Source organism: Peromyscus leucopus, chromosome 5 (genome assembly GCF_004664715.2).
Source record: "Peromyscus leucopus breed LL Stock chromosome 5, UCI_PerLeu_2.1, whole genome shotgun sequence".
In the NCBI taxonomy this organism is placed as follows: domain Eukaryota; kingdom Metazoa; phylum Chordata; class Mammalia; order Rodentia; family Cricetidae; genus Peromyscus; species Peromyscus leucopus.
In genome coordinates this window covers 125,080,697-125,093,793 of record NC_051067.1, presented here as the reverse complement: position 1 = coordinate 125,093,793, position 13,097 = coordinate 125,080,697, and the positions used below count along the sequence as shown (strand labels likewise).

General features: G+C 54.8%; 2 protein-coding genes across 2 annotated transcripts; one reads left to right on the top strand and one right to left on the bottom strand.

Annotated features, from left to right (window-relative positions):
• Positions 1 to 266: 266 nt before the first annotated feature.
• Positions 267 to 10,018, top strand: LOC114700968 (cytochrome b-245 light chain). The gene is made up of 6 exons (XM_028880842.2): positions 267 to 414; positions 6,205 to 6,274; positions 6,684 to 6,758; positions 6,943 to 7,026; positions 7,549 to 7,630; positions 9,693 to 10,018. The coding sequence occupies exons 1-6, from the start codon at positions 357 to 359 to the stop codon at positions 9,900 to 9,902; spliced, it is 579 nt and encodes a 192-aa protein (XP_028736675.1). The 5' UTR covers positions 267 to 356; the 3' UTR covers positions 9,903 to 10,018.
• A 1,245-nt stretch (positions 10,019 to 11,263) lies between these two features.
• On the bottom strand, positions 11,264 to 12,563 carry Il17c (interleukin 17C). The gene is made up of 3 exons (XM_028880776.2): positions 12,537 to 12,563; positions 11,992 to 12,311; positions 11,264 to 11,551 (listed from the first exon to the last, which is right to left on the bottom strand). The coding sequence occupies exons 1-3, from the start codon at positions 12,561 to 12,563 to the stop codon at positions 11,290 to 11,292; spliced, it is 609 nt and encodes a 202-aa protein (XP_028736609.1). The 3' UTR covers positions 11,264 to 11,289.
• Between the last annotated feature and the right edge of the window lie 534 nt (positions 12,564 to 13,097).

The following is a 13,097-nucleotide window of genomic DNA, read 5'->3' as shown; positions in this document are numbered from 1 at the left end:
CAGCGCTCAGTGGGTCGGAAGTAACTTCATCTTTTCGGATTTGTCTTTGATAAGCGTAGGAGCTGGGAGGGGTGTGTGTGTGTGAAACTTACTCCAGTGGTCCTGGGGGGAGAGGGGGGGACATAAACCGTCACAAGTCACAGGCAAGTCCTAAGCAGCCCGGGCACATTTCCAGCTGGAGGGATGCCCGAGGGGAGGCTGTCCCACCCACCAAGGCTCAAAGGGAAGGCACAGAGGAGGCCTCTGGGGCACAACCCGAAGGGGCGGAGCCTGAGCTGGGGGCGGTCTGATCCGTGAGGACTTGCAGAGTGGGCTGCAGAGTTGGACCTGGCGGCTGCGTGTTCAGGGTCCTCGCCATGGGGCAGATCGAGTGGGCCATGTGGGCCAACGAGCAGGCGCTGGCATCTGGCCTGAGTGAGTGAGGCGGGCTGCGGGCGGAGAGGCGGGTCAGGACCCCTGGGGCGCAGCGGAAGAAGCGGAGCTCCCGCTGGCGCTGCGGAACTCCCAGCGAGGGCTGCCGGGGAACCCGGGGCTCGGAGCGGGCGGTGGCCGCTGCTGGCCTTGCTCGGCCTTCTGCTCTGCGACCCCGCCCTGCACCCTGTCTGTCCGCGCTAGGACCTCCGAGGAGGAAGTTGCTCGCAGCTGGGGAAGAGGCATTCGCCCCGTGGTTTCCCGCCCGGTTAGGAAAACCCGCCGGAACACCCTCTTCTGTGCATAGCCCCCTTGGCCTGGAGTCGGGGCTCTGGCTTTGCGGGTCGCTAGGGCTCCGTCTTCTCTTAGAGGGTTTTGGGATAGGAGCTGATCTCATCCTGGAGGAGCAGCTGGCTCCATCCCACAAGCAGAATGTGCGCAGAAACTATTTCACAAGAGTCCGCACACCATTCAGTGATCTTAGCTCAGGTCTAAGGTGCTGGACACTTGGCTTTGGTTGAATGACGCTGGCCGTGGCTCAAACAATCAGGATAGCCTGGGAGGTCTGCCAAGGGGGTAGTGAGACCCCTGGGCTTCACTGCACCAGGGAAGGAACCTAGCAGAACAGACCAGGAGCCTCATGCCTGAGACTAGAAGAAACTGTAGACATGCCTCAAAGCCAAAGCTAGCCAGGAAAGACCTGCAAGGGGGTGGGGTGGGTGGGGAGTCCAGACCCAGCTCCACTCACCTGGGGATAATGCATAGGGGGTGGTGATGGAGAAGATGGAAGCTTCATTCTGGGGTGGGAGCTGAAACCCCTTGAGAATGGTGGGCCAGTTCAGACTCCTCTTCTCTCCACTTCCCACCTGCCTGCCAGTGGTGGGCAGTGTACTGAGGACACTCCCTACTCTTCAAAAGTTCCCTCCAGGAAGCAGAGGTGACAGAGACACAGCTGGGGTGGGAAGACCCAGGCTCTCCTGTGAGTGCTAGCCTCTCCTGTCTACACTGTCTACATGTGCTGTGTAAGGTCTCTGCGCATTGTCCACAGTGCCCAGGCTGACACAACCGTCCTGTGTCATTTAGAGACAGAGTGGAGATCTAGAGAAGTCACCGGCTGTGGCCACTTTCTCCATCAAGTGGGACTTCCTCTGACTTTCCTTGTTTCTGGAAAGTACAACCACCCTGGGAAGGTCCTGGACAGTCTGGGTCCAACCAACGGGAACATAATCTTTTTAACATTTTGTTTTCACATTATGTGTATGCATTTGTGTCTGGACATGGGAACCAGGGCGGTGCTTGCAGACAAAGGCTAGAAGAGGGTCCCGGAGCTCCTGGAGCTGGAGTTACAGGTGGTTCTGGGCTGCTGATATGGGTGCTGAGAACCAAACTCTGGTCCTCTGCAAGAGGAGTGAGCCTCTTAACCACAGAGCCACCTCTCTCCCGGCTTTGTTGGTTTGTTTTTGTTTATTTGATTAACAGGGTTTCTCTGTGTAACAGCTTTTGGCCATCCTGGAACTCACTCTGTAGGCCAGATTGGCCTCCCAAGTGCTGGGATCAAAGGCGTGTGCCACCACTGCCCGGCTGTTTTTTATTTGTTTGTTTTGAAATCACAGAAAATGCCATCTATTCTGGCCACATCATCACCTGGCTCCATCTCAGGACCTATTTCTGACTGCCGGAGCCCCTGCTTGCCTCCTGGGCAATCTCCTGCCTTCCTTTTGCCATACAGCTTCTTTTCTGCTTCTGAGTTTCCTGAATGTGCAACAGGGCCTTTGCACAAACTGCTAGCGGACGCCTCCCTTCCCCTCTCCTCCTCCCTCAACTCAGATGTTACCTGCTCAGAGACATCCAACCTCATGTAGCCTGATTCCCTGGGATGAGGACCCTCCGTTAAAGCATCTTAAGCAAGCCATAGGCTCTGGTCTTTATGTTATTTCAGAGTCCCTGTACACAGTAGCTGTTCTTGGTTGGACTTAGGAATGAGTCCTTGCGTGTCCCTGGTGGATAAAGGGTGGCCCCTCCCACTAACGGTGGGCAGCAGAGCAGAAGCTCAGAATAGACAGGACACTCTGAGGACCAGTGAATAGCAGGCTCAGGGAATGTATGACCGAAAGACCAGCAGAGCACACCCTTAATACTGACCGGCAAAACAGGAAGGTTAATATGTAGCTGAGCTACAAGCCAAGCATAAGAATAAACCAGTGCTATTTGAAGGTTGGGAGAGGGGCCTGAAGTCTGGGGATGCCCAGGACAATATGGCCATGTTTCCTGAGGCTGCTCCAGGGTCTCTGTGCTGGAGAAGGAAGGAGTCACCACCTGAGCAAGACTCACATGGGACATATATCCTTGCAGCTGCCATGAGCTGTTGTGGCCAAGGGTCAGGTGGAAAGGACCATGAACAGTCAAAACCTGAGATCTGGGCCTGTGCAGGCTGCTGGAGTGAGGCTGCCTTCATCCACAGATGCAGAAGCTAGAGAACTCTGATTTGAGGGAGAAGCCCTCAGCTGGGCACACAGGCTGCTGTGGAATGCACGCCCTACTGACATGAGCTCACATTAGCTCACTGTTTGAGGAAGTGAACCCTGTGAGGACTCAAAACCCATAGGGCAGGGCACCCATAGGGCAGGGGTGCTGGTCCCACTGGAAATCGGAAAAAGTGTGCCTTGGATGCCAAAGGAGATCAGTGACCAACTGGATTTGAGAAAGTGAATTCACGTGCGGTGTCTACAGATGCACATAGGTCGAGTCTTGGTGGTAGTAGATACAGTGAGGATGCACAGCCCTGAAGACGGAAGCAGAAGGAAGTTGGGAGGAACCACACAGACATGGGGATTTCTACATTGAAGTTGTGTCATACGTTGTACAGGAAGAGTGGACATGTGAGCATCCGTGGTGTGGGGGAAGGGAGATCTGGAGGCGGGGCAAACATTTGCCAGAAATGACTTTGGGCTGAAGAGAGTCAGAAGTGGTTTTCAGAACTAATGGAAACAAATCCCTTCTTGAACACACTGAAATGACATTAGACAAGGCGGGGGGATCATGGGTTAATTCCAGCTTGTAGAGTTCTCAGCTCAACCGTAGATGCCAGAGGACAGTGCAGCAATGATGTCACCGAGGCAGATGTCTTCAGTGCTGAGAAAAGGGCAGACCCTCCCCACTTGCAGGGTCCTGCTGAGTTTCAGCTAACACACCCTCAGTGCAAAGGTGGGTGTGCTTCAGCATGAGGGAAACTGAGGCCAGGGAAGGCGGCACTGGAGCGAGAGTGGGAACTGCCCGATGAGTGGCAGCCAGCGAGGCAGCAGAAGTGAGGCCTTTGGAGCTTCCTGAAGTCCACCCGTGGCTAGGAAGGATGGTGCAGTGCGTAGCTTTATCTATTTGGGAGAATTTATTTTCAAATATTAGGACAGGGAAGAGAATAACTTGGCCATGTGCATCTCAGTTTGAAAATTAGGAACTACAAATCACTACCTTTGAAAAATGCTTGCTAAAAAATACATTTTTAGAAGTCGGAGTAAAACTTACCCCCGGGCGGTGGTGGAGCACGCCTTTAATCCCAGCACTCAGGAGGCAGAGGCAGGTGGATCTCTGTGAGTTTGAGGCCAGCCTGGGCTACAGAGCGAGATCCAGGACAGACACCAAAGCTACACAGAGAAACCCTGTCTTCAAAAAACAAAACAAAACCTTACTGCAAACTTCCAGGATAAAAAGGAAAAAGGAAAATTTTTTTTGCTTTTTTTTTCGTTTTGAAATAGAGTCTTGACCTGAAATCTGTGATCCTCCTGTCTTAGCCTCGAGAGTGTTGGGATAACAGGTGTGGCCACACCTAGCTAAAAATGATACTTTGGAGAGCAACCAGTGTTCTCTGACACTGAACATCTCTCCAGCCCTCATGTAGTCAAGATCTTATGGTTTTCTTACGTTTGGTGTGTCAGTCATCCTTCTAAACCTACAACAGGTTCCTGTGTTTTATTTGTTTGTTTTGAGACAGGGTTTCAGGTTTCAGGGTTTCAGGCTGGTCTCAAACACACTACACAGCAAAAGATGACTTTGAATGCCTTGCCCTCCTGCATCCACCTCCCCCAAGTGCTAGGATTCCAGGGTCTCCTGTATCCCGTATCCCAGCCGATCCTGAAACATGCTATGTAAGTGAGGCTGACCTTGAACTCATGGTCTTCCTACCTCCACCTCTCAAGTGCTGGGGTTACATGCAAGCCCCCCATGTCCAGTTTAAACATTGGTAGGGATTGAACTGGGGGCTTCATGCATGCTGGGCAAACACCCCACTAACCCAGCCACCTCCCTAGCTTGTTCATTTGTTTGAAAGAGGGTCACACGTAGCCCAGGCTGTTCTCAGATTCACTGGGTCGGCCTTGAACGCTGATCCTCTTGCCTCTACCTCCCTAGTACTCAGATTATAGTTGGGCATCAGCATGCAAAGACAATAGCACATGGAGGTCAAAGGACAATTTAGAGTCAGTTCTCCCCTACTTTGTGGGTCCTGTCATCAAGATGAATCAGATTTGGTGGCAGGTGCCTTGACTCACTCCATCATCTTACCAGTTTCATAAAATAACTCAATTCACTCTTACTATTGGTTAAAAAAATAAAAACATAGCCACATCACCTTATCCATTGTAGCTCTCGACTAGAAGCCTCCAACTATCCCAAGGACAGAAAAATGAATCAATGAATTGTGGTTGACCCAGGGACCAGAAAAGCAGTCAATTAAAAAGAAAAAAGTTAAAAAAAGAAACTGAAAATTATACCAAGTAGTGGTGGCGCACACCTTGAATCCCAGTGCTCAGAAGGCAGAGGCAGGTGGATCCCTGTGAGTTGGAGACCAGTCTGGTCTACAGAGTGAGTTCCAGGATAGGCAGGGCTGTTACACAGAGAAACCCTGTCCAAAAACAAAAAACAAAAAACAGTGGGGTGTGGTGATCCATGCTGCATGGAGCCCGCTCGGGAGTTCCAGACCAGCCAATGTGTCCAGGCTTTCTCAAAAACAACAACGAAAGAAGAGTGATCTGTTAATTATTTACAGAGCCCATCCTTCAGCTTCATCTGAGCTAAAGACACAGACACAAGAACTTTCTGAAACGAGGGAGGTTGTAAGTCATGTGGTTCTGTGGGGGAACTAAGCCACACTTACGTATTCTGCTCTAATGAGGTCTTGAGTGGGTTGGCTGGCTGAGATGACGGCAGGGCCATGTGACTGTGGCCCAACCCTGTGCAGGTTTTTGTTCTTTTGTTTCCTGGGGATGGAACCCAGGTATGTGCTGCTTACAAAAGGACCAAGAGGAACCACCACAGCTGAAAAGAAAGGACAGTAGCCGTCAGGCAAACAAGAATGTAAGCTCTAGACAGCTACCATAGAGCTGAGGCAGGACTCCCACCAGCAAGTTCGGCTCGCCCTGGCCACGTCACCGAGTGTCCTCTCTGCCCCATGCACCCCCTGCAATACAAGCATTTCCTTTCTGGGGCAGTGCCCTGCCCCAGTGAGCAGAGAATTGGAGGTGGTCCTGGCCCAGGGGCAAGCTCAAGTGGATTCACACCTGCAGCAGGGGTCACCTCCCGGCCACCTCCCGGCCACCTCCCGGCCACCTCCCGACCACCTCCCGGCCACCTCCCGGCCACCTCCTAACCACCTCCCGGCCACCTCCCGGCCACCTCCCGACCACCTCCCGACCACCTCCTGGCCACCTCCCGGCCACCTCCCGGCCACCTCCCCATCAACTCCCGACCACCTCCCGGCCACCTCCCGGCCACCTCCTAACCACCTCTCTCCATCCTTAGTCCTCATCACAGGGGGCATCGTGGCCACTGCTGGGCGCTTCACACAGTGGTACTTTGGTGCCTACTCCATGTATCCTTCTACGGGGGACCAGGAAGGTGTGGTGATACAACTGCTTCCAGGGCTAGCACTTCACAGTTTGCAGGGTGCTACACCTATCCTGTTTGGCCACAGCCTCAGGAAGCAGGACCAGTTTTAGAAGCCAAGGCCCAGGCCCGGGGAGCCACTTGCCAAAGGCCACAGAGTGGGTTTCAGGCAAACGTGGAGCTGAGGCCCACGATCCCAAGGCGTGGATTGGAGTCCACTGCCTCCTCCCTACCTTGCTGGACAATGGACCCTCCGGCCAGAACCTGAGGACGGATGCGGTGGGAGAGCGGGTATGGGAGAGCGGGTATGGGCCAGTGGCTATGCCTCCGTTTACCTGTCAGCAGAAGTGCACACTAGCTTGGGCCCAGCGTGGCTTTCCTTAACCACTCCACAGCGCTGCCGGGGTACTGATCTGCCTGCTGGAGTACCCCCGGGGGAAGAGGAAAAAGGGTTCCACCATGGAGCGGTGGTAAGTCATTCCCACCCGAGTGGCCTGGGGCTGGCTTGTCGGGACCTGCCAGCCCCAGGCCTGCCCAGCTGCTGGGCCCATGTGACCAGGAGGAAAAGGGGCTTCCCTGGAAGGGGATGGATAGGGAGTGACGAGGGGTCCTGAGTGTGGCTGGTGCTGACCCCGTGACCTGTCTTCTCTCTAGTGGACAGAAGTACTTGACTACTGTGGTGAAGCTGTTTGGGCCCCTCACGAGAAATTACTACGTCCGGGCTGTCCTCCACTTCCTGTGAGTCCCCCTGCCAATGCCCTGGGTAACAGGAGACTAGAAGGAGACACCCCGTGGGTCTGTAGCCTGGGCAGGAGGTTAGGGCTCAGCCCAGCCCCTTCTTCATGGATGTTTGTCCAGACTCTAGAGAAGCCCGGCTTTTAGAGAGGGCGGAAGGTCCTGAACCTGCATCTGTCACCTGTTGTGTGGTGCACACCAAACCTAGCAGCTGAGCTCCAGTGTGGTGCCGGGTGGTTCTCCGTGGCCTGTTACACCTGCTGTTTCTCATGGTCTTTGCTAAGCTGGACTGGGACACACCCATGTGGCCACACCCCTTTCCCCCAGCACAGTAGCTGGAGCTTGAATCAAAGGACACATCACCGCAGAGGACAGTTCATACCAAACCTCTGCTGGACCTGGACAGAGCCGGCCTCTGCTCATTCTGGGGCCCTGGGGATGAAGTCTCCCTCTGAGACCACGTGGCCAAGAGCTCCAGATCCCCTCTGACTGTTGTCTGCTGGCTTCCTCCTGTTACCCCTCAAGGTTGTCCGTGCCTGCGGGCTTCCTGCTGGCCACTATCCTGGGGACCGTCTGCTTGGTCATTGCCAGTGTGATCTACCTGCTGGTAAGTGGCTGCCCTCTACAGTAAGCTCCTCTACCCCCAGTTCCCATGTCCTTGGTGCTCTCGGCCCTCACGACAGCTTACTTGCTCACATCAGCTTTGGTTAATGCACCTCTGCTGCTGTACACGGGGCACTTCCCTGTTGACGCTGCCTTGTACTCTGTGGAGCAGGTGGATAAACTCAGACAGGCAGTGTGGCTGGCCCAGGTGCTGCCGCCCCACCTCAGGGCGGGCCCATTGCTCATCGAAGTCTGCCTGTGTTTGGGGTCATGTCAGGTGGACTTCCCAGGGGCTAATGACACAGAAGCATCTACCTGCCTTGTCTGTCTGTCTATCTATCTATCTATCTATCTATCTATCTATCTATCAATCTATCTATCTATCTATCTATCTATCTATCATCTACCTACCTATCTGTTTATTTTTAGAGAAAGAGAGGGTTTCATGTAGCCCAGGCTGGCCTCAGACTTGCTCTGTAGTTGAAGAGGCCTTGAACTCCTGCTCCTCTAACCCCCACTTCCTAATGCTGGATGACAGGCGTGTGCTACTTCACTAGCTTAGCGAGTGTTCCTTAAAAGCCTTTTTTTCATTTTCTGAGATCATTATAGATAGCTTTCTGATTCTTTCTGCAGCTCCATTCTTGTCTTCTGTATAGAATGTTCTAGTTTATTGGTTAGAAGGTGCAGTCACAGGTGTTTGAAGGTGCACCCACAGGTGTTAGAAGGTGCACCCACAGGTGTTTGAAGGTGCAGCCACAGGTGTTAGAAGGTGCACCCACAGGTGTTTGAAGGTGCACCCACAGGTGTTTGAAGGTGCACCCACAGGTGTTTGAAGGTGCACCCACAGGTGTTTGAAGGTGCACCCACAGGTGTTTGAAGGTGCACCCACAGGTGTTTGAAGGTGCACCCACAGGTGTTAGAAGGTGCAGCCACAGGTGTTAAAAGGTGCACCCACAGGTGTTAGAAGGTGCAGCCACAGGTGTTTGAAGGTGCAGCCACAGGTGTTAAAAGGTGCAGCCACAGGTGTTAGAAGGTGCAGCCACAGGTGTTAGAAGGTGCAGCCACAGGTGTGTGAAGGTGCAGCCACAGGTGTTAAAAGGTGCACCCACAGGTGTTAGAAGGTGCACCCACAGGTGTTTGAAGGTGCAGCCACAGGTGTTAGAAGGTGCAGCCACAGGTGTGTGAAGGTGCAGCCACAGGTGTTAAAAGGTGCAGCCACAGGTGTTAGAAGGTGCAGCCACAGGTGTTAGAAGGTGCAGCCACAGGTGTGTGAAGGTGCAGCCACAGGTGTTTGAAGGTGCAGCCACAGGTGTTAGAAGGTGTAGCCACAGGTGTTTGAAGGTGCAGCCACAGGTGTCTGTGTGCTGCAGAGTTTCCATCTCTCAAGCATTGTGGGATACTAAATTTATTTATTTATGGCTTTTGTTTTTGTTTTGTTTCGTTTTTTTGAGACAGGGTTTCTTTGTGTAGCCCTGTCTGTCCTGGAACTTGCTCTGTAGACCGGGCTGGCCTCAGACTTAGAGAGATCTGCCTGCCTCTGCCTCCCGAATACTAGGATTAAAGGCGTGCGCCACCACTGCCCCGAGGGATACTACATTCAAATGCACATTCCCAGATACACTGAGCCAGCTGCTGTGGAAGTGCATGTGGGGTGGGGGATGGCAGCACTGTTTCCAGCAAGTACTCTGCTTGATTTCTTTAACACCCAGCCCTACAGGCTTCCTACAGAATGCTGGACACCCTTGGGGAGGCCTCAGTGCATGTGGGTATCCCTTGGAGGGGACCCGGGAGCTGTGTGGATCATGGAATTTGTACCTGGAAGTGTTTCTGGGAGTGTTATAGAAGTCCAGGAGCTCTATGCTCCCTCCTCTGCAGGGCCCTCCTGGCACAGGCACAGAGCTTGGGTTTGGTGTCAATCAGTCCCAGATCCTGACTGTGTGGCCTTGGGCCGGTCAATTAGTGTAAGCCTCTCTCATCCTGCTTAGGGATTAAGACCCAGGTCCGCTTGGAGTCCCTCCTGACAGTAAGCAGCTTGAAGCATAACGTAGTCCCTCTCTGCCCCTCAGGCAGCCATCCGGGGTGAGCAATGGACCCCCATTGAGCCCAAACCCAAGGAGCGGCCACAGGTTGGAGGCACCATCAAGCAGCCACCCACCAACCCCCCACCCCGGCCACCAGCGGAGGTCCGCAAGAAGCCAAGTGTAGAGGAGGAGGAGGCAGCCACGGCTGGAGGCCCCCAGGTCAACCCAATTCCAGTGACAGACGAGGTTGTGTGACCTGCAAGGCTGGCTGTCTGCAGCTCCTGCTTCAGGTTTCCTGGAGTGGCTGCCGGGGGTGGGGTAGGGTGGTGGTGATGCCCACTGTAATAAACACAGTGACTAGCTTGTGTGGACACGTGGTTCTTCCTGTGAGGCTGGGGGAGGGGCTGTGCTCGGCACCAGGTCTGTCATGCACTCGGTCCTGTCTGGCAACCTGAAGGCCTGACAACAGCCCCGTGCACCCTGGGTGGGCTCATGCTTACAAGTGGGACCCTGAGTCTAGTCCAGGTCTTTCCATAGTGGAAGCCACTGGCTCCCAGTCCCCTTCACCAAAGGTATCCAAGGGGTCCAGAGTCCATGCTGTTGTTCTGGTGGCTCCTGGCTCTAGGCTGGAGTCTGGGTCTCCAGTTTGGCCTCACAGCCCTGGGTCTCTACTACGGAGAGGCCTGGCAGGGTCATGCTGTGGCAATGCCTGCCTGCCTGCCTGTCTTGATGCAGAGGAGTGTTCCTGGGGATTGACTTCCGGCCGAGATGCTGTCCCCAAATGGTCAAAAGTAATAATAAAGAGTGGAGAGCACGATGTGACCTTGAGGAAAAATCTATCGCCTGCTTAGGGCGGCAGCTGCCTCCTGTAGAAAGGTGGAGACCCAGGCTAATGGCTGTGCATGTTGTGTTGAAGTCCTCTCCACCCCAGCAGCACCTTCTCAACATGCACTCCTTAGGGGCGGAATTTGGGGCTTCGGCAGCCTCTGAGCACCCACTGGGTGGACAGGACCGGGAGGGAAGAAAAGTGGACTTGCAGGAATAATTAAAAGGAAGCACTGGACGATGTCCATTTAATAACAGTTACAATAAATAGTTGTTTAAAAACAGCTGGAAGGGCCACATCAAGCAGAACCAGGGCTCTGGGGCGACACAGAGCCAGCTCCTCATCTCCCTGCCTGTCACTGTGGCTAGAGGTTCAAGGAGAGGCCCACCCCACCCTCTCTTTTGAGATGGTTTCATTATGCAGCCTTGGCTTTCCTGAAACTCGCTGTGTAGACCCGGCTGTCTGAGAACTTGAGGCAACCTTCCAGCCTCTGCGGAGGGCCGGGACTCCAGATGCGCTTTATACCACGTCCAGCTCTCACCTTTGGTAACAGGGTAAGCTAACGCTGGAGAGCCACTGGAAGTGATCCATCTAGACAGGGGCATGCCCGACCTCCCCAGTCCTGAGACCAGCAGCTTGCATCCGGGCACCGGTCAGGGATCAGTGGGCAAGGGCTGGGGATAGCCCCGGCTGCACTTTTGAGTCAATAAATAAGCAATAAATACATATAAATAGAAGGCATCCTCTGAGGGGATGCCTGGACTGTCTGGCCTGGAAGGAGCCTGGTGTACCACGGTGGGGCCATGGCAGAAGTCCTCACCGTGCAGACCTGGGAAGAACACAGGTGCAGCCGACTGGCACTCGGATGAACTCGGTGTGGAAGGTGAAGGATCCTGGGGTGGGGCCCGCTGTCCCGTCCTGGGAGCAGGGCTGTCGCCGCAGTACCAGCAGGCTCTGCTGCAGCTGCACAGAGTTCAGGGCGGCTGTCTCACGGCCGGTCTTGGCGTTGATGCAGCCACGACACAAGCATTCTGCCACCGCCAACTTCTGTGGGTAGCGGTTCTTGTCTGTGTCAATGCTGTGGGGACAGGAGCAGTGAGAACACTCACTCTGGCCCTGTCTAGAACTCATCTGAGCTTTCACAAGCAGCGTGGTGGGCACAGCGTCTCCCCCCGCCCCCCCTTGAGGCTCCACCCTCCCGTGGCTGCATCGCTTGCTCTGGAATGGGCAATCTGGGAGTTCAGGATTCGAACGCTACCAACAGAGGCGCAGGAACCAAGACGGCTGGCATTCAGTTGGTGCTCAATAAACGGAGGTTGCCTACATTTAACCCATGGCCCCTGAGAACGCAGAAGCAGGGGCTCTAATGGGGGGCCCTGGTCTCACTAGGCCAAGCTTTTCAGGGGAATGTGTTTTTAGAGGGTGGGGTAGGCATGCCCATTGAACAGACGAGAACTGTTCCAGAGTAGGAATACAGCCACCCTACCACCCCACCAGTGGGGACCCCATCAACCTCACCGATATCTCCATGGTGAGATGGAGCGCTGGTGGGTGTCGGCTTCCAGCACATCCTCTGGCCGCAGCACAGGGCACTGTGTTCCAGCTAGAGGTCTTTCATACTGTCTCCTGTGGCCCGTGGCCTCCAAAGTGGACACCAGGGCCACAGGGAGGGCCTGCTCCCACCTGGCACTTCGAGTTAGCAGGTGTGGGGGAGCCTGGCCATGAGACAGTTCCTCAGCAGAGTAGCACCTCAGAGTCCCATGGCTTCGGGGCCTCCCCCGGATTGGGAGATCTTGGTGGGTGATCCCAGCAGGCAACCAGGCTAGAAGCAGGAGATGCTGGGGGACAGGCAGGTGTATGGTTAGAGGTAGCCCAGAGAAGACCCCATTTCCTCCAAAGCTTGCCGGCTCTCACTGAAAAGATGGAGTTTAGACTTCCTTCTGAAGGTGGGGAAAGAGGCTTAGCCGAAAGACACCCCAGTGCACCCAGGCTCAGACGGAAGGCCCCAACATCCACCCTTCTGGGATAGGCTGTCATGAGGCTGGGCAAGGTGCCAGGCTCACCATCACAGTGGCAATGACAGTGGCCATGGCAGCAGCTATGGAGCAGCCTCCTCACACCTGGCGACGGTCCCAGCGCTGCACCTGGCGGAGACTGGCTGTGTGCGTCTTTATACCTGGGGCCACACCTGGGGAAAATCCGACTCTGCTTCCTCCTCTGGGTCTGTCCCTGTGCATCAGAGTCGTCGTCCAGGTAGGTCCTGAGAACAGCTCTGGGCCCTGCCCCGCCCCGCCCACCCCCGTCACAGATCCTTAGGAGCCCCTTTGAGGCAACCTCTACCCCAAAGGGACCTTCCCAGTGGAATGCCAGTGAAAAGCCAGGGACCCTGTCGGGGGGGGGGGGCAATTCTGGAAGAGGAAACTGGGGGTTTCGGCCGAGTTGCTCTCAGCAGCTTGCTGCGTTGATTTGGGTCCGTTTTGCTATCTGAGCTCACCGACTCTGTGGCTGGTACTGGGGTTCGGTCTCCGGACCTGGGGATGGACATTGAGGTTGTGCTCCTTGCCCAAGGTGGTCACAATGTACCCCCCTGAGTAGTCAGGAGAGATGGTAGCTAGGGGTGGACG